General features: G+C 40.8%; 2 protein-coding genes across 11 annotated transcripts in view; both read right to left on the reverse strand.

The window, feature by feature from the left end:
* The window catches only part of LOC131126072 (uncharacterized protein KIAA0040), a 20,002-nt gene extending 14,545 nt beyond the window's left edge, over positions 1-5,457 (reverse strand). For 5 of the 7 annotated variants that reach the window (XM_058068242.1, XM_058068241.1, XM_058068240.1 and 2 more), the window contains exons 1-2: positions 5,315-5,457; positions 145-2,816 (exon numbers count right to left, since the gene is read on the reverse strand). In XM_058068242.1, coding sequence (XP_057924225.1) covers positions 2,292-2,636 — 345 coding nt within the window. In that variant the 5' untranslated portion in view covers positions 2,637-2,816; positions 5,315-5,457 and the 3' untranslated portion in view covers positions 145-2,291. The remainder of the gene's footprint in view (positions 1-144; positions 2,817-5,314) is intronic. The other 2 variants (XM_058068239.1, XM_058068243.1) reach the window with 2 other exon arrangements.
* A 6,611-nt stretch (positions 5,458-12,068) lies between these two features.
* tnr (tenascin R (restrictin, janusin)) overlaps positions 12,069-20,435 on the reverse strand; it is a 155,755-nt gene continuing 147,388 nt past the window's right edge. For all 4 annotated transcript variants that reach the window (XM_058066130.1, XM_058066133.1, XM_058066132.1 and 1 more), the window contains 3 exons: positions 19,130-19,291; positions 17,751-17,914; positions 12,069-16,213 (listed from right to left, as the gene is read on the reverse strand). In XM_058066130.1, the coding sequence (XP_057922113.1) occupies positions 16,094-16,213; positions 17,751-17,914; positions 19,130-19,291 (446 nt within the window). In that variant the 3' untranslated portion in view covers positions 12,069-16,093. The remainder of the gene's footprint in view (positions 16,214-17,750; positions 17,915-19,129; positions 19,292-20,435) is intronic.

A 20,435-nucleotide genomic window follows, 5' to 3' on the forward strand; every position in this document is an offset into this window, starting at 1 on the left:
ATGACTCTGTCTTGTAAGAATTTACTCAGAAACTATAGAAGAAATGGTCAAAATGGGACTAATTTCCAGCAACAGGTCGAGTCAGTAAGTATATTTGGCGTCTTAAAAGAACAATAAAAGCAAACTAAAACCACATATACTCACCTTTTGATGACATGCTGGAAAATATTCACGGGAGATTATGTGAGTCTGGGAAGCAAGCCTCTTCATCCTGTTAAGGTTTTTGTGATGGTATGACAAAACACACTTGTGGAGTTTAATCTCACCTGAGTTCTTACAGTAAGTCGTGAGGCATATTTTCCATCTAATACACTTTGGGGTTTCCACTGTTATGACTAGTGTGAATTATTTTTAAAAATTAATTAGATAAACTTTCAACTTAATTTGCTAGAAAGTCGTTGAATTTGTATCACATTTACTCCTTCATAAATGTAATTAGTGACCAGGGGAACTATTATTGTGTTACTTTTTTGAGAAACCTTCAAATATCTGGCGTGCTTCTTGTGTTTTGTGTTAATGTCTGGATTCCGTGAATGCACCCTGCGTGTGATTGGTGGAATATGAGGAAGTGTTGTATGGATGTGATTAGGTTGCCAAGATGGTGTGCAAGTTGGAGTTCTACGGTGTTGCAACCAAGCACTGTTGTCAGAATACAGTTAAAAACGGGCGTCAGATAAAACACGGTACATTTCGCCGTTGTTAAAACATTGCCCGTTACTGGAAACACGACTTCCACAGCGGTACTAGCTCATGACAACTAGCTCACACAGTATAAATATGAATACTTCACGTTCGTACGCCATTTCAGTTTTGAACTAGTTCAAACACTGATGTTGTTTACATAAAAACAAAAAACTATGACATCCATCACCTGAAGGGTTCGTCAACCTTACTCAGAGGCTGTAAATCGCCAACAATCCATTATTAATTGGTCTACCTGTTGCTGGAAAATCATACTCCTGAAGGATCCAGGCAGTGTGACCAGGGGGTGTTCTTTCCTGTTCCTGATTGTCAAAGACTTGCAGATATTTTCTCACACTGGACGAATGCTTCAACTCCAAATCCCTTTTCTAATTTGAAATTGGCGAGGCTGACAACATTTTCCCGGAAATGGAATCTATGCATAGAATTCTCGTAAATAATCACAAGGTGAGGCCCTGCCCCTGCTGCTTATTCATCTTCACTTGCCATTTGACTTATCCGCACCGGGCTGTTGCCATCGGATGTCTGGTTTGTTAAGCTAGTGTGCGCACTACTTCGTGGGTAACACAGTGTGAAGCAAGTCGAGTACTTCATGCGTAGCGCCGCCCGCTGGTGTAATGTGGTCAGTGACAACAATAACATGCAGGTGCAGCAGGAATGCAAATATCTCAGGTAATAACGGTGGCACTGATTCTCACATGACTTGATCGAGTTCTCCTTCAAATTATTTAATAAATAAAGGCTTTTATTATCACAATAAACAAAGCAGAACTTATTCAGTGCCATAATGAAATGAGCAGGGCCTGAGTGCCAGCATATGCTAATACCCAATCAGCCCTTTCCCACAAAAATTCCATGAACTTTTATGACCAAGACCTTTCCAACACAATTAATAATTATTGGTACTTGTGTGGATTGCTTTCATAGCGCACCTCAGAGTTCAGGGTAATTTAATGAAATCAGGTTGATGATGTATGAGGGGTGGTATACGTCGTTCATGCCATGTCATTAAACAGATTACAGTAGCTGCCAAATTCCTTATTTTCTTCTATTTTCACTTCATGTGGATGTACTGCTCAGTGGCCCCAATATTTGTCTGTGCAGTGTTGATGTGTAACATTTTAAAGGGCAAGCGCTGGGTTTTGTATATGCAGAAGAAGCCAGCAGAGTGGAATATACTGTATCAACCCAAACCAGCAATGACAGTGAAATCGTGCATTGAATTTATAACCCAAAATTCAAAAGAAAGAACAGTTACGTTGTTTTTTTTTTTTTTTTTTTTACTTTAAAAGTGAGCCATCATCATGCGGTATATTGCTTGTGACAAGTAGGCAGTAGCAGTCACAGCCAACCTTGAAATGGGCTCGCCCTCCTGAATGCAGACACAATGAATTTCACACGGGAGCTTCAAGAACACACACTCATACACACTCCGAGTATCTTGGAGACACACATCTGCAGCTATCTGGAATGTTACTATGGCTTATTAATGTCTGTACCACAAACTAAATGTTGTAAACACGGCAGCGCTCCATACACTACATCTGCTTTAAACACTGTTACATTTCATCTCCTTTGTCCTTCGTCTCCTAGCTCATGGGCAAGGCCACCCGATCGGGTGTCATCTGCCCCATCTTGACCGAAATCCACAAATCGTCATTATTGTCTGAATTTTTCTTCTTTTTCTTTTTCTTCTTCTTTGATTCCAACGTTGCAGTTGCACCTCCTCTACCCAATTTGCAGCAGCATCTGTTGGCATGGCGACAGCAGCAGCAGTGGCAGCACACTAGCAAGGCGGTGAGAAGGACCAACAGGGGCAGAGTGAGGAGGACTACCAGGCAGATGGTGTTGTGGATTCCTTGCTTGTGTTTCTCCACAACAAAGCTCCAGAGCTGGTTGAAGAAGTCGCGGATGCTCTCTGCAGGTTCATCCATGGCTTTAGGATGCTCGAAGGTGCAGGGTTTAGTTAATCCTTAAGGTCTTTTTTAGGAGGATGGATGCACATTCTGACATTTGGTGGTCATAAATCCATCAGCTGAAGTAGTTATTGGAGTTGATATCACCAAGACATGGCCTTCCTCTTGATTTAGTTGAAGCTTCCTCCAGGAAGTTGTCTGCGAAGCAAAAACAACAACACAACATGAGCATTCGTAGAAATGAAAACTAGTCCACTATCATGTCTTCTCATCAGCATCAAACACTTACTCTCACTAATACAGTAGAGTAGGCACTCAACATTCAGAGCAGGTCTGCAACAGAGTCCCCCAGAAGGCGACAAGAAGTCAGAAAGCAAGTAAGGATGTGGCATCTGAGGGAGAAATGGCGGTAAGCAGAGTTGAGTCATATGACAGTCCCGCTGTGGGTGATGCATGTGAATACACGTTGCTAATGGCTCCCACTGGAGCTGCTATGTGGCGGGGATGGCATCTGGCCTTAAGTTGTCTGATTGCAACCATTTCCTCTGCCCTCAAACTGAAATCATCTCGCTCAGGAGGTCTCTGCTGGAGGAGGAACATATGGTGAGGTGGAAAAGACCAGAGAAGAAATGGAAACTCTCTGTTGAATGCCTTGTGGACATCATTTTTAATTAAAGACCCTCTATAATCACAGAAGTGATCTACTTTCTTAAGGACCTACTGCAAAATAATAAAAAAAAAACAGTAGTCAAAGATTTTTTGTATGACAGGAGCGCACTGCTGCTTTTAAGAACCTACTGTAAAAAAGCAAAGCTCCTCTGATCATGTCAATGCATCCTTGGGCAAGAAACTGAATCCCCAGTTGCTCCTGGTGTGTCATCAGTAGGTAAATGTGCTAACAGGGTCAAAGTGATTTGAGCACTTTTGAGGTGGAAAATACAATTTACCATTTATTTACAGTACTTCTTGGCTTGTCAAGAGAAAAAACTTATCCAAGAGGAGACTGGTTGGTATCAACGATGACAAATCTGCTCGATGACAGACCAGCAGCATCACTTCCATGGTATCTGCTGACCAGTTATGACCAGGTACTGCAAATTGTACCTCATAGAGGCTGTTTTAGGAAATAAACAAATAGGCTTCTGCACTTCTCATATGAGAAATTGCTTTAACACCTCCTTCCCCTTTCTACAAACCCTAGCTTCTCATTTCCTCAACAGGAAACAGAGCTCTTGAGGCTCAGTAGCATGCATTGCCTGCAAGAACAGACATCACAGTAGTAACAAATATACATACAAAAAGGCTTCAATAAATAGCAGCCTGATTTTATTGGTGGACCAGCCAAGACATACATAAACAGTATCCATGACTGCGACAAGTCAAGTATTTTCAATGGCAAAATATCCAAAATACTTTCTCATGACATTGTGTGTGGTGGAAACCTTGGTACAGGAAAAGACAAATAGTGAGGCCCACAAAAACTTGGAAGGGTCTGAGAAAATGTTATGATTGCACTCAGGCAGCTTTTTTAAGCAACATGTGCGACCTAAAAGAGCAAAAGTGGTGACAGACGGCATGGCAGGAATCTTTCATGACTTGCCCCGAGCACAGTGTACTCGGAGCAGGCTCCTATCACACCCTATCATCCTGACTTCATCTAATCCTCACATTTAAAGGCTAAGACGAGCAACACATGCCGACTGAGAGGATGTTAAAGACAGTGCAGGAGGGCAGGACTTAAGCAGAAACCCAAGTCACAGCAAGAGAAGGAATAAACACTGAGACGATATTAATGACAGGAACGCTCTGCTGTTTTTAGGGACCTACTGCAGAAACCCTAGTCAAAGATTCTCAATTTAATAGGACTGTTCTGCTGTTTTTTTAAAGACTTACTGAAAAACTAATACTCATCAAAGCACATTGTTGTTTATAAAGAACCTACTGGCAAAATATTTGCTATTTTTAAAGACCTATTGCAAAAACGTTAGTCAAGAAATCTTTATTTAATAGAACCGTTCTGCTGAAAAAAAAATGCTCATCAGAGATCATCTATAGACAAATATCACATTTTAACGAACATACTACCAAAATTCTAGTCAAATATCCTCTATATATGACAGCTTCCCTCTGCTGTTGTTAAGGACCTACTGTGAAAAAAACACTAGTAAAAAATATGCCATATGTCAGGAGTGCTATCTATGCTCTTTTTAATGATCTATGGCAAAAATGCTTATCAAAGATTCTCTACAGTATTTAACAAGACTGCTGTCTTGCTTTAAAGGACATTCTGAATACACAAAGATCATTTATAGGACAGGATCACATTGCTGTTTTTAAAGAACACCTGTAAATGCTAGTCAAAGATTCTGTAGATGATGGAACCACTCATATGACAACACCACTTTGCTGTTTTTAAAGGTCTACTGCAAAAAATAAATGTAGTCAAAGATCTCTTGTATGACAGGAGTGGTCTGACAACACGGACCTACTGCCAGGACCACTGCTGTTTCTAAGTTGTCATTGCCCTGCATTCGATGCTCACTGAGCTGAAGTCTCACGAGATACGCTAACAGCTTCATGGAGGTTTTGCGCCACTGTAGAGGCAAGTTTTGGTCCAATTGTGACAAAACACAAAATCACATTTTTCAAAGTCAAAAAGTCAAGTTTTTCACGCCCACCCCAAAGTACCACCTTACCTCCAAGTCAAGTGCCCTCCAGTCAAAGAAATTTCTCTTCGGGCATATTGTCTGCTTCTTCTTGTATCACCCTCACACACTAAGACACACACACACATATAAACATATGGTTACAAGGCTCCACTTTCTGTTCCTGTTTGCTCATCCACTCTTGTTCAACCCCCCCCCAATCTCCTCCTCCTAACTAAGAGTGTGTTTGGAGGGCAACGTCACTGCAGCCTGCCCACTTTGTGTAAGAATGGGCCCTCTGTCTCTGCTTGCTTGTGTGTGTTGGATTCTTGCGGTTGCTTTACTGTACTCACACATAAGCATGGAGTCAGTGATGTCACACTGAGTCGGGCTGAGTGGAACCTTTACGTCCTAAACACACACACACACACACACATACCTTTTCCAACATTCTCTTCAGTACAATGAAGTTTCCGCAGTGTTAACAAACACATCTCCACCCAATGAACATGTCTAAAAAGGGAACAAATGCGGGAAATGAAAGCTGCAAAAGTATGTGACTGCTCTACCAGGTGAAGAGTGCATGGAGCATACATTCACACACACATGCACACACACACACACACATACACACTTACAGTGCCCTGCCTGTGGCATGGTGGTTAATGGCCTTTGTGACTCAGTCGAGCAAAATAGGCTTTTTCATTCAAAGTTTGAAAAGCAGAAAGAGAGAAAGCGTGAAGGGAAGTAGAGCAAGCTAAATGACTATGAGTGACAAGATGTCGCAGTCACAGCAAACAGCTACCATAACATGTGGGAGAATGCTTGGAAAAGTTCAACGTGTCTGTGGAAATTAGCAACGATGTCTCTAAAGCTGCAGTTTTATCACAACCAAAACCAATCTATTTTATTTACATAAGAGCAAAAAGGCTTTATACACTTTATGGATAAAGTTACACAAGTTATGGATAAAAGTACTAAAAAACCCTCTTAATTGTCAGTTCTTCTTTCTCTTTGGGCTTTTCCCTTCAGGGGTCGCCACAGCAAATCAATCTCCTCCATCCAACCCTGTCTTCTGCATCTTTCCCATCAACTACCCTCATGTCCTCCTTCACTATACATCCATAAACCTCCTCTTTGGTTCTCCTCTACGCCTCCTACCTGGCAGCATCCTTCTACCAATATATTCACTATCTCTCCTCTGGACATGTCCCAACCATCTCAGTCTGGCCTCTCTGACTTTATCTCCAAGGCCGCTAACATGTAATGTCCCTGTGATATACTCGTTCCTGATCCTATCCATCCTGGTCACTCCTAATGTGAACCTCAGCATTCTTATCTCTGCTACCTCTAATTTTCCTCTTAATTGTGCTCCCCATGCACAAAGCAATGTCCATAAAGGTGAGTCGGGTGAGTTTGGTGTGGAAGAACCACATTCGGATAAACCTAAATCAGCCAGGAGGCCTCTCTCAGGTGACCTCTGACCTCACAATTGGACAAAAATGATATGAATGAAGAGAATACATGATAACACAGGGGTAAAACATATTTTAAAGCATTTATTTCTGCGTACTAGACTGCACATTTGCTTATGAATGTGTGTGTGAAACAGGAAACATTCTCAAAATATAGCCTCATTTTCCAGTTAATTCCGGTAAATTGGCATCAAATCACAACATGACAGGAAACGTTTCTGCCAGGTTTCCGGAACTTGCTTTGGCAATGTTTCCAGACATTTGCTGGAAATTGCCCATGCTTTTAATGAACACACATCTTCAATACTTCAGCCCACAGTAAATAAACATGTTCATTATCAGAGACGTGTAAAAAAAAAAAAAACGTGACGCTAATGTAGATTCTATTCAGCATGCATTATGAGCGTAGCTCATTATTATGAGTGTGACAGCACATCAGTGGTCTGCATGTCTGCATCATAGTGTGCCCGGAGTGTGCATTTTTCATGTGTGTCCATTATCAGTGGACAGTCTGCTGCAACTCTAACATATGTTGAAGTGTTGTTCTTGTGGTGTGTGTGTATTATAATACAAAGCAAGTAATACAAACAGTGTCCTCTACTAATAGTATAGCAATAGTATTTAGTAGCAAACAGAGTCATTTTAATACCACAACATTGTGGTACAATCCTAAAACCACATAACGTCACCAGCTTGTGTTGGTAGATTGGAGTATGGAAAGGAGGCATCATGAAAATGGATGAGACGAGCCTCATCATGTCTGCAGGTGTGCCTAAGCTAAGCCAAATAACAACCCCCCACTCCCCCACACACACAGAGTACACACACACATACACACACACACATGCAGTGAAGCAATATGAAGCAATATTCCAGCTGGTGTTAGAGCTCGTCATTGTCCAGTCACCTCCAACACTGATGAATGAGCCAGCAGGCATCATGATGGAAATCCTTATTTACAGTAGTTTACATGGAAATGATCTCACTGTGTATTCATTTGTAGCACATGGTCGCTGCGGGGGATTTGTCTTTATACATGAATGCATGATACATGTTGAAACATGAAGAATTCTTGAATTTTGACTCCTATAACCCCACCAGAACAGTGCAGAAGGTCATAAATACCCCAGGACAATGTTTTTTTCCCATTTGCTATAATTTAGCAAACTACATTTCAAGAATCTAATACAATTTACTAAATCAGACACCTAACCTGCAAAATACCACATAGTATACCACTGTTTCCAAAACTACATAGAACATGATGAAAATGAAACTGAAACACAGCCTCATCGTGTTCAGTCATGACTCTGGACACAAGCTGCTTAGAGTCCAAGTTGACCTGATGATCCACAATCTCTATTGTTGCTTATGTTAAAGCAGGGGTCTCAAACTCAATTTACTTAGGGGCCACTGGAGCTCGGGTCTGGGTGAGACTGGGCCGCATCAGGTTTTCCCAAAAAAAAAACACGCATTTATTAAAAACAAAAAAATTTGGTTCCAATTTTCTACAAGAAAAGCTCTGATAAAACATTCTACTGTTCTCAAATATCTTACTTGTGTGTTTGAGACCCCTGTGTTAAAGCTTATCACAAAGTTACAAGATCTACCACAACAGCACCATAGCAGCATTGTAGCTCCGTTACAGCATGTACATGGCAATTATTTTGTTTTATTTTCTCATTATTATTATGATTATTTTTATTTTTATTTCCATCCCTTAGCATTAGAAAGATGAGTAAAGTAAAAAAAATGGGTAAAATAAGGATAGAAAGATGAGCAAACAAAAGAGCCGTTGTTATTTATCTTTGAGAAGCACATTGTTGTTGGGGTTTCCTGTCAAGAAATCCGCAGGCAGCTGCATGACTTTATGTGGTCATGATGATGCACAACACTATCTGTTTCTAAGTTAGGTGAAATGATAATAATGAGCAGACAGAGCATTCACTTATGTTTGGTAGTTTTAATGTACAACTATTCAGATGCAGGTGGAGATGTTGTGCATCGTTTATGTTTTACTTTTGTCACTATTTTGTGTGCATGGCTGTTAGCATGTTGGCCACACAGTCAGAAGACTGGTGGCATCTCTGTGTGGAGTTTGCATGATCTCCCCGTGCATGCGTGGGTTTTCTCCGGGTACTCCGGTTTCCTCCCACATTCCAAAAACATGCTAGGTTAATTGGCGACTCCAAATTGTCCATAGGTATGAATGTGAGTGTGAATGGTTGTTTGTCTATATGTGCCCTGTGATTGGCTGGCGACGGGTGCAGGGTGTACCCCGCCTTTTCTTATCCAAAAACTCTCCACCAAGCTAGTGATTGTAGCTCAAAGGCACATTTTGACATCAGTGCCAGCTGTCATGTGTAAAAAGCTTGCTGACTATATCGTTCACATGATGTAGGAGAGAACTTTAAAAGCCCTGCTAGCAAAACAACAGAATCCATTGTTTATGTCCCGGTTTTGGTCTTAAATCACGTGGACACACACACACAAAAACACAGCAGAGAACAGCAATGAAGAAACTGCAACAAAAAGGAAACAAATACTAAAAAACGATCACATAAATAGTACAGCATGGGGCCGCACGGTGGCCTAGGGGTTAGCATTTTCTCCAAGTACTCCGGTTTCCTCCCACATTCCAAAAACATGCTAGGTTAATTGGCGACTCCAAATTGTCCATAGGTATGAATGTGAGTGTGAATGGTTGTTTGTCTATATGTGCCCTGTGATTGGCTGCCAACCAGTCCATGGAGTACCCTGCCTCTTGCCCGAAGACAGCTGGGATAGGCTCCAGCACGCCTGCGACCCTCGTGAGGATAAGTGGTACAAAATAAATGAATGAATAAATTCCATGTGTAGTTCTAAGACGGTGTGTTCTTAAAGTGACGTCACTTCCTTCTCCTTGTCTGCGACCAGTTTGTTTTTCTCATGAGCAGTTTAAGGCACAAACGTATTTAAAATACATTTAGTATAGTGTAGTAGTATACAGTAGTATAGTATATAGTATATAATAACAAATATTTGATTAATTTGATCATTTCAATATTTTATATGGAAGTGTTTGGCATCACACCAAAATGACTTTAAAACATTAACCAACCAGCAACATCACTATTGATCTATTGCTAAGCAATAATTCACATTTACATGTAGTTAGTTGTGTGCAAAATGTTAATAGTACTACAAGTAGTACCAAGTGGCCTTGAGGAGGTAATTCAATCAGCACTTTAAAAGATGTATTAGCAACATGTCTGACTTAGTTAACTTGCTTTAACACTTCTTTTAAGCTGCTGGAAAATGAATGTACTATACGTGATTAATACACATACACTCATGCATCTTAGCATCTTCTGCCAAAACTCGCAATTCAGCAATTTTCTTATTCACTGCTTTAATCACCGCATATTCTAATTAACCGCTAATTATCCATGCAGGTGTCAGGTCAGCAGAAACAACCTGGTGACTAATCGGGGTTTAAAATGAAAACGCTTGTAGGAAAGGTCAAAGTACTAAAAAAAAAACAAAGTAGAAGTAAATACTTCATGTGCGCTGTAGTTCGGAATTCACTTCCCCTCTTAATCCCAAGATAATTAAGTTGATTTAGCTTCTTGCAGCGTGGTCTCAAAAACACCAAATGACCTTTCTTCTGGGGCATGTCCTCTACATTGCATTAATTACTAAATGGTTTTAGTTTCTGTTGTTTATTCCAAAAGAAGTAATGCCCAAGAAAAAAAAGAGCATGAGAAGAGAAGAAGAACAGTTTAGATCAATACTTTATTTGGAGCTATTTTCACAACCTGTCCTGTCATCTATTCTGAATCCAAAAGGGGCTCTTTTACATTGCTGTACTAAATGAAGTGACCAGTTTTCATGCTACATGTTTACTATGTTACTATGTTTACTAGGCTCCAGCACCCCCGCGACCCTCGTGAGGAAAAAGCGGTAGAAAATGAATGAATGAATGACTGAATGGTTGTATTCTATACAGGCATGACTTTGGCTATGACTACGTAGTAAAACATGCTGTACTATCCATCCATTCATTCATTCATTTTTTACCCCTTATCCTCACGAGGGTCGCGGGTATGCTGGAGCCTATCCCAGCTGTCTTCGGGCGAGAGGCGGGGTACACCCTGGACTGGTCACCAGCCAATCACAGGGCACATATAGACAAACAACCATTCACACTCACATTCATACCTATGGACAATTTGGAGTCATCAAGTAACCTAGCATGTTTTTGGAATGTGGGAGGAAACCGGAGTACCCGGAGAAAACCCACGCATGCACAGGGAGAACATACAAACTCCACACAGAGATGACCGAGGGTGGAATCGAACTCAGGTCTCCTAGCTGTGTGGCCTGCATGCTAACCACTTTTTCCGCTGTGCAGCCTACACGGAATACATAATTTTCATAATGTTGTTGTGTATTTTCATTGGTTTTCTGTTATAAATTTTATTGTATCTTGCAGTCTTTCTAGATCAGGATTCCCCAACACGGAAACTGCGGGCAGCAGGTCGCCCCGAAAGAGTTGCCCACTTACCAGTGAGCTGCATATATTTTTTTTGTTTTTAATCGTGGTGCCGCCATTCATGATTACCGCCACCCACGTTGTCGCCATGGGTGCCGCCATCTTAGTCACCACCCATTCCCACGCACCACTTAGCACTCAACCAGCTGAACCCGACATCTGAAGAGAGCCGCCTGGCTGTCTGTCGAGCGCCGCCTCTTGTCGCCACATGGCGTCAGCACCGATGTCCATCACCAACTCCATGACCCTCGGGCGACTGCCGCCTTCACTACACTGTGCCGCCATGCCACCCGATGTTTCGCTTTTGACAGCAGTCTGCATAGACGCTATTAAAGTCACCAGTAGGTGGTTGATCAACAAGCTCTTTATTGCAAAGAAATATTGGCAACTATCGGTGAAAAACTCCCAAAAAGCAACCAAAGCCTCATTTAGAGCTATGCAATTCTTGATTCAGAAATAAAAGGCCTTTTCAGTTGGGGAGGTTGTCAAAGAAGCAATGATGCTAATTGCTAAAACTGTACTTTTAGTACAAGAAATATGGAACTGAAGTAATATCATCTCACTCAAGGCGGAGTAGGCATGCCCAGAGGCGGGTCGTAGGTGGAATGAATTAAAACAGACCATTTTGGAAATCCAAGAAAATACAGGAATAGGCGCAGATTCTGGAAGATCTACATAGATTTCTGAGCAGGTTATATAGCTGGACGTTTCAGCAATAATGACATAGCTGTTAGTTGATTATCACAAAAAAGACATTTACAAGAGTCAGCCTATTTGAGTATTTTATTAATATGTAGAAAATGTATTATAAAAGGAACTATATAGTACACGTTTATGTCAAACTAGAGCAATACATATCCAGGGTTTATCCAACAACAAATCCCAAGTATTCAGCATGTATCAACAGTCAACAGTGCAGTTTTAAAATTTGCATGTCAAATCCATGTTAAGTTACAGCATCACACTTAGAGTACAAAATGTCCCTTCCGAAGGAAAAACTATGAGTGGTGATGAGTTCCTTTTAATACTTGAAAGTAAATCAAACTGCATAAACAAGGAAGAGTGAGTGTTTTTCCTGTGACAATGTGTGTCAATTTATCATTCAAGATGACAAAAACAAAATATCCTCCAGTTAAAACATTTCAGGAATTAAGATTTCAATGGGGACTATTAATATTTTTGTATGTTGTGATCACAAACCAAAAGTTTCACAACAGGGATTTTCCAAGTATGAGCTACGCCTCTCCTGGGAGGTGTAGCAACTTGAGAAAAATAAAGAAAAACTTGAACCATAGTTTTAATTTTAGTGTTAATCAGCTTTTTGATGTATCCTTAATAGTGGTTTTGTATTAAATTTTTGTATGACTAACATTCATGGCATTGTGTTTGTTCCTTGTACTGCTAAGTGGTTAATGTAATAAGAACACACAAGTCTACTAGAAATCTAGAAGATGCGCGGCAGATGCACACAAAACAAGCAGGGAGATGTTACCTGGTTAATTTAGGTCAAATCTTTACAAACAATTTCAACAAGTGATAAAGACAACAGTTGCTGACTACTGGGATGGTGACTGCAGTGTAGTGGGCATGCAGTGCTGTTTTTTTTTTTTTTTTTTGCGTGAGTCTACATCAAAAGACAAGATAAATCCGGATCTACGTGAGACTATTCGATGAACACAAGGGAATGCCTTGAAGAACACAAAAAACCAATAAAAATACTGTATACTGTCACATGACACCTTTTCTCGTTTGCTCAACAGCAAGTTTCAAAGGTGACAAATCTGTAAATAAACCACCAACTTCTTGCTATCAGTAATGGAAACATCCTCATCTTATGATTGTGTTGGGACCGAATGAAAAAACAGAAAAAGATGTGCTTAGGTTGACAGAATGAGGCCAGATTGCAGATGTAGCTGGTTTATACAAACAAACACAAGTCAAATCTGGTCATTTTGCTAATGGAAAATGAAATTTGAAAATATAAAATAATATGGAGCTGATCCCCCTGTTATAACAGCTTCCACTCTTTGGGGAAGATTTTCTACAAATTCCAAAAATGTTGCATCTCTGTTCTGTTTTGATGGGGTTGTTCCACACCAAACTCATCCCAAAACGCCTGCAGCACACCGTTATGTAACAATGGAAAACATTTTCACGTCATTACGGAATAACACCGCATTTTGTAATTCATCCATCCATTTTCTACCGCTTATCCTCACAATGGTCACGGGGGTGCTGGAGCCTATCCCAGCTATTATTGGGCGAGAGGCGGGGTACACCCTGGACTGGTCGCCAGCCAATCACAGGGCACATATAGACATATAGACAGCCTTCCCCCGAAACTGAGCAAAATAAGGGTGTGTCTGGATACTTTTTTGACCCAAATATAAGACAACTATGAATATAAGCCGCTTTTTCAACACCTCTTATTGAAATTTGAGTGACAGGAAAAAAAAGCTGTTTCTTTGTCGCGAGAGACGTTTGTCGCAACTTGCTGGTTTGCATGTATTAAGGATAAACGCCTCTTCAAGATTTGTTTTTGGAAAAATGCAATCACAAAGAAGAAAATATATAAGTCATACTGGACTACAAATCACATTTATTTAGAAATGAATTTCACAAAATTCATGACCATTTAATCTGGAAACACAATTACACAATAGCACACAGAACAACCGGCTGAATTAGTGTCTGGTATGTTAACGTGACACATTAACACTTATTCAGCTACATAATATCATAAAGGACATACCTGGGAGGTGGAATAGGCTGAATTAACATAACAAGACAAGCTGTAAAAGAAAGTGTGACGTATAGCCCAGAAAAATAACAGTAGTTTGCATGTATAAATCTCCATATCCTGAATATAAGACATGTGGTTCCTCTGAAGACCCGTTTTTGGGAAAAAAAAAATGTGAGTGCCAGGAAGAAAAGCTGTGAATCTCTTGGGGAGAAGTTGTTTGGCGCCACCTGTTAGTTTGTATATATACATCTCCATATCCGGAATATAAGACTCCTCTTTTCAAGACCCGTTTTGGGAAAAATGTGAGTGGTAGGAAGAAGAGCTGGAACTCTCTAGGGAAGAAGTCATTGGGTGCCACCAGTTTGTTTGCATGTATGAATCTCTAGACCGCATATATAAGGCAACTTGTCTTTCTCTAGGGAAAAAAATACCGTCTTATATTTGGGTCAATACAGTATTTTACAAAACTAAACAATATGCCAACCTTCTGAAAGCAAATTGTGGACTGCCGTTGACGTTGCTTGTGTTGAAGCTGTAGAACTGTTTGGGATCTAGGCAAAAGTTCTTTATCAAGCACATCTTTGGTATCCCAACCATCACAAGAACAGTCTTCAACACTTTACAATAAAAAACAACAATTACATTAAATAACTTAAAGGGGTCCTATTTGCTTTTTCCACTTTTCTGACCTATAAATGTATTTAGCATGTTGTATTCTAATGTTAAACGATGCCAAAGTTTTACATAATGAGATTTGCACTTTTGGAAGTGAGCCCTGAAAAAAGTTTGGGGGAACTATGAACGCTCGGTCACACTTGGTCACTGTTCCTTATGCGGGCGTGGCCGGGTTCAAGCTGAGTGGGACCAATCACAGTAGAGTGGGCGTGCCCAGAGGCGGGTTATAGGTGGAATTAATTAAAACATACAGTTTTAGAAATCCAAGGAAATACAGCTGGAATAGGTGCAGATTCTGGAAGATCTAGATAATTTTCTGTGGGGTTTATATAGCTGCTCTATAGGAGTCCACAACTCAATACAAAGGGCTGAAAATGAGCATAATAGGTCCCCTTTAAAGGAATTAATTCTTCAGTCTAAAGACTAAAATGTAAGTTTTATACTGATTATACTGATTATAACGCTTCATATTAGAGTGGATTAGTCAGTCATGCTGTAAATAAAATAAGAAGTAATGAAGCCGTACCGCTTTGTGACTCAGCATATCCTTTTCCAATTTTAATGTTCTTGTCTTCTAAAAGCCTCTTTTACACAGAAATCCCACAAAATACCCGACATCAGAGTCGTACCACGAGATGTAACATTTAGCATCCCTTAATCATAGATTCTGGAGAAGTGTGTGATGCATAAAACAGTTGCAACAACACAACAGGGCGAGTGAGTGCTCCGTGTTAAACATCACACACACGTCACCTTTTACACAGGCTTTGTCCTGCCTCTTCTAAAGCTCAGAAACTTGCCCCCAAAAGCGGTAATATTGCATGGATGATTTTGTTTCCCCCCCAATCCGTGTCAGAACGTGTACCTATCAACTGACGGTCAATCTGTACGGAAACAAGGCAGACAAATCCCAAGCTTTAAAAGTCTGTGTAAAAGGGGCTTGTCTTTCCATTATTCTAATAATAAACATTAAATCAAATAAGAAGGAGCTTTGCCACACTATCAGTTATAAAAATATATTTATATATACTTACAGCAGTGGCCTTTTAGGGGCATATACAGTAGGATTGTTGTTAAAAGTGTTATCGGTTAAAAGAGCACATAGCTTTGTTTTTAGTCATTTTGTTTTTTACAGAAAAGAGAAGAATTGTCATTCAATGAATAAATTACATACAGTGTCTTTATCTCCTGGGAGGAAGTACAGCAGGGAAAGACGGCTCTAGTAGGAGTGAGGTGAGACAAATGGAGCCTGGTTTGTTGGAGATGAATTACTAAAATAGCTTTATTGCCACAGGAGCATCGTCAGTGAGACTTTCCCTTTTTAGTGACGTGCATGGCAAAGCCTCATGAAACTCCGTCCATATCTGCCTCTCACTTGTGGACGGTGGGGAGGCGACAGGGGCTTAAACGGGCACGGACCGCCTCCTCTTGCTGCTGATGCTACGGAAGTTAAACGGCCTCATCTTCATCTCCACAAAGGGAATGGAGAACTCGTGGCCTTTCCAGTGGTACCAGTTAATACCCTGCAAAGTGAGAAGGATTTTAGACATTGCTGGAAGCCGCAGCGGTTGATGGAATTGGGGAAGGAAGGTGAATTGATGTTTGATGAGAGAAGATCTCCTCACTTCTGAAGTTCTCACTTTAGCCATCCTGCAGAATGTGGCTGATTATCTTCTCTTCGAATGGATGGATTGAAAAGTCACAAGGGAGGCTTTGCAGCGCCATGAAATGGCTCAAAGGGAGCGATCAGACCCTCCACACAACACAAGAGCTGCCGTGATAAACTGTGGCCTTCCACTCCCGCCCTCCTCCCCCATATAATTCACCTGCCCGCTCCGGGGATAAATGAAATCATTCCGAGAGCATGCGGTCCTCCGGGGAGGGAAAACAGCAGACACGTTTGATCAATAAATATCACGTTTCATAATAGGTGAACAACTGGCGGAGCAGTTATGGTCCTTGGAAGTGTGACCTTTCATTACAACGCCTGCAGTGGGCTAAATCAGTACAGCGGGATGACTGTGAAGATTTAATCTCATACTGTTGGCTAATTAGTCCCTCGGGGGATATTAGGAGCGTATTTGACCCGTCTGGAGGTGGGGAAACACTCACATACACTACATACACCTATAGTGACTTGCTCAAGAGCACTTTGCTGACTTTTCCTTGATTTCATGTGAATTAACATTAACTTTTTAATTACAATATGTAACATTTACTCTCGCTGTATAAAAAAAAAACACTTCAAATGAACAAATTAGGCTTGTTGCAATTCTAAAAATAACTTAACTTCACCTTCTTGTTGTTCCTTGATGTGTTGATCGTGTGCAATTAATTGGAAGCACTATTAATGCGGTTATGGGAAAAAAATGGAGACACGCCATTACTCCGACTTGTGAATCATTGCATTCAAAAGGGGAACATGTGTATAGTGACTGATGTCAATTATTTACTTCTTATAATAATTGTGTGTACTTTATGTTATGTTAAAAAACAGGTAAGTATTGTGTTTAAAATCACGTTCAATATCTTAAGAGCTGCAGGTTGTTTTGCTAAGCAGCCAGCATATTTATTGGGAATAAACTGTTAAATTGGGGTTACCCATTGTAGTAGAAAGACCTTTCATTCATTCATTCTACCGCTTTTTCCTCACAAGGGTCGCAGGGGTGCTGGAGCCTATCCCAGCTGTCTTCGGGCGAGAGAGGCGGGGTACACCCTGGATTGGTCGCCAGCCAATCACAGGGCACATATAGACAAACAACCATTCACACTCACATTCATACCTATGGACAATTTGGAGTCGCCAATTAACCTAGCATGTTTTTGGAATGTGGGAGGAAACCGGAGTACCCGGAGAAAACCCACGCATGCACGGGGAGAACATGCAAACTCCACACAGAGATGGCCGAGGGTGGAATTGAACCATGGTCTCCTAGCTGTGAGGTATGCGCGCTAACCACTCGACTGCCTTGCCGCCCTAGAAAGACCATCTTCATCTTAAATATATTCAGCTATTTCAAAAATAGACATACTATTTATTCAATTCATTTTTTGACTGACCTGACTGTGTCTCGACTCCCCGTATTTTCCGTTGAGGTTGGCTCGGTGGCAGTTCTTGTACCACCAAGCTCCTTTGTAAGACAAGGCACAGTTAGTGACAGCGATGTCGTTGTCCCTGTCTTTTGTGGAGAAAGGTCGTCCCTGGTGGTAGCTCAAGGAGTCACCTGGTTTCACAAGACAGAGAGAGAGAGAGAGAGAGAAAAAAAGAGTTTGATTTTGAGTTAACGCCGGCAACGACAGGGCAGGTGTAAAGAAATAGCCATGGCAGGAGCATGACAGGGTGGTAATTATAAACATGAGGGGGTGGCAAGGAATTATGGCATACTATAGTTGTGTTGACAGTGGTGGGGACTGAGGAGGGGAGTGTTGAGATAGGAAATATTTACGTGGTCTTATTAGCCTTGTTTTGTTTTGAGGTGTGTTCGCTTTTCATCATAAATGCTCCTATCAATCTCTATTAATTTAACCACCCAGTTACCCACAATCACTAGCTGCATGGGCTACCAAAGCAAATAATCCCCGGAGTCTCATTTGTGTCGGGATCAAAAAACATTGGCAACTCCACAAGATTTGAAGTATCATGGATCATGTATCCTGTAGCTTTATCTACCTCTGCGTGTGCTTTAAAATGTTGGTGGCAGTATGCAGATGTTGATGTGAAAAATGCTTGTTGCATTTGCCGTACTGTTGATTGCAATGTGATCAATACTCATAAGTACGATTTATGCTGGTTGAGCTGTTTGCTTCTTATTGCTATGACAGCATTGGTTCTGTTGCGGCTGTGTTTAGGAATATACTTAATAATTCTTGTTAATAAACAAGAATGTGCTCGAAGAGAGCTATGTTTACCTTTTCCACTTTCTCATGCACTCAAAGTCATGAGAAAAGTTTAACTTGTTATATAAAAGCCTGTCTTCAATTATGTAAATATATGTCCTGGCATAAATCAAGTACTGTGATTGGCTGGCAACCAGTTCAGGGTACCCTGCCTCTTGCCTTAAGTTAGCTGGGATAGGCTCCAGCATACCCCTGCAACCCTATTGAGGACAAGTGGCATAGAAAATTAATAATTGAATATTAATGAATAATTCAAGTATCGGGCGGCACGGCAGTCGTGTGGTTAGCACACAGACCTCACAGCTGGGAGACCAGGGTTCAATTCCACCCTCGGCCATCTCTGTGTGGAGTTTGCATGTTCTCCCCGTGCATGCGTGGGTTTTCTCCGGGTACTCCGGTTACCTCCCACATTCCAAAAACATGCTAGGTTAATTGGTGACTCCAAATTGTCCATAGGTATGAATGTGAGTGTGAATGATAGGCTCCAGCATACCCCAGAGACCCTAAAATGAGTATAAAATGGATGGATGGAAATCACTTACCAGCAGTGCCATTGTACTCTCCTATTCTGAGCTTGTACAGATTCCTGGCATCACCCAGTGAGAATTTATCATAATTGGCATACACCGACTCCTGTCCATCCTTCATGTCGATCCTCAGCTCATAGCGGCCCTGAGCAGCCAGCTTCTGGATGTTGTCCAGACCTGTGAAGCCACAAAATGCAAGTTTCATGCCATTCCATAATCAGAGCCTATATAGAAGAGTATATTTAATGATGCTATGACATATGATATGATGCACTTATCACACACAAATTCCATATATTTGTGAGATATGCTCTTTTGCCTCATATCTCCAATGTAGATGCAGATAGGAGTTGCTCTGACAGTTGATAAGACATTGCAGTCGCTGCTATTGAACTACAATAAGCGAGGGAACCTCCATCCGGGATTGCCCTGCAAGAGAATCCTCTCAACTGGACTTTTCCTGGACCCAGATAAAATCTTACCACCCTGAAGCCTCAGTTGATAAGGATGAGTAAGTCTGCTGTAAAATGTCAGCGGGAAGCAAATCTAATCTATGTTACAAGCCAAAGGCACTTACTGTGACAGGTGGAGTGAGAAAGAAAAGCAATTGTTCTAATAAAACTCAATATAATGCTCCGTCATCTTTAATTTCTATTGCATAACATCAACATCATCAGCTCATAATGGAGGTCCTAAACATTTCTTCCTTGAACAGTTTCACGGGATGAGGTTGTTCTATTCGAAATGTGCAATGAGCGCACCTCCTATCACATTACCAGTAAAATCACCTTGTCACATTTTATTACCACCACATGCAGGAAAAAAATAGGTGAGGAATTCAAACAGGGGAAAAAAAGAGTTTAATTATAAGTATCAGTGGGTAGTGGGTAGTGTATATCATGAAAATGACACAAAGCAAGAGATTGGCCATTTACACAATACACCACATAACAATAAGCCTAATTGGAACATTCTTAACTATTAAGAGTCTCTCTGGATTGGATTTTAATATATAGTATTAAATTTATGTCTCTTCTGCATGTGGAGGAGATGATTAGCATTAAAGATAATAACACCCCGAGGTCATGACATTATCAGTGAAAGGACTAGCAGACCCAATTATGTACATTATGTCTTAAATGATAGGCTTTAAGCATACATATACAAGACATCTATTTAGAGATGGAACGCTGAATGTTTTGTACACAGGAAGTTGTGAGGTAGTTATTCAGGGTACACAACAATCTTCTTGTTAAACGGCAATTTTGCTTTCATAAAATATGCAAAAACCTTGTCTAAAGGAGCTCATGTTCACAGGGGC

Source organism: Doryrhamphus excisus, chromosome 3 (genome assembly GCF_030265055.1).
Source record: "Doryrhamphus excisus isolate RoL2022-K1 chromosome 3, RoL_Dexc_1.0, whole genome shotgun sequence".
Lineage (NCBI taxonomy): Eukaryota > Metazoa > Chordata > Actinopteri > Syngnathiformes > Syngnathidae > Doryrhamphus > Doryrhamphus excisus.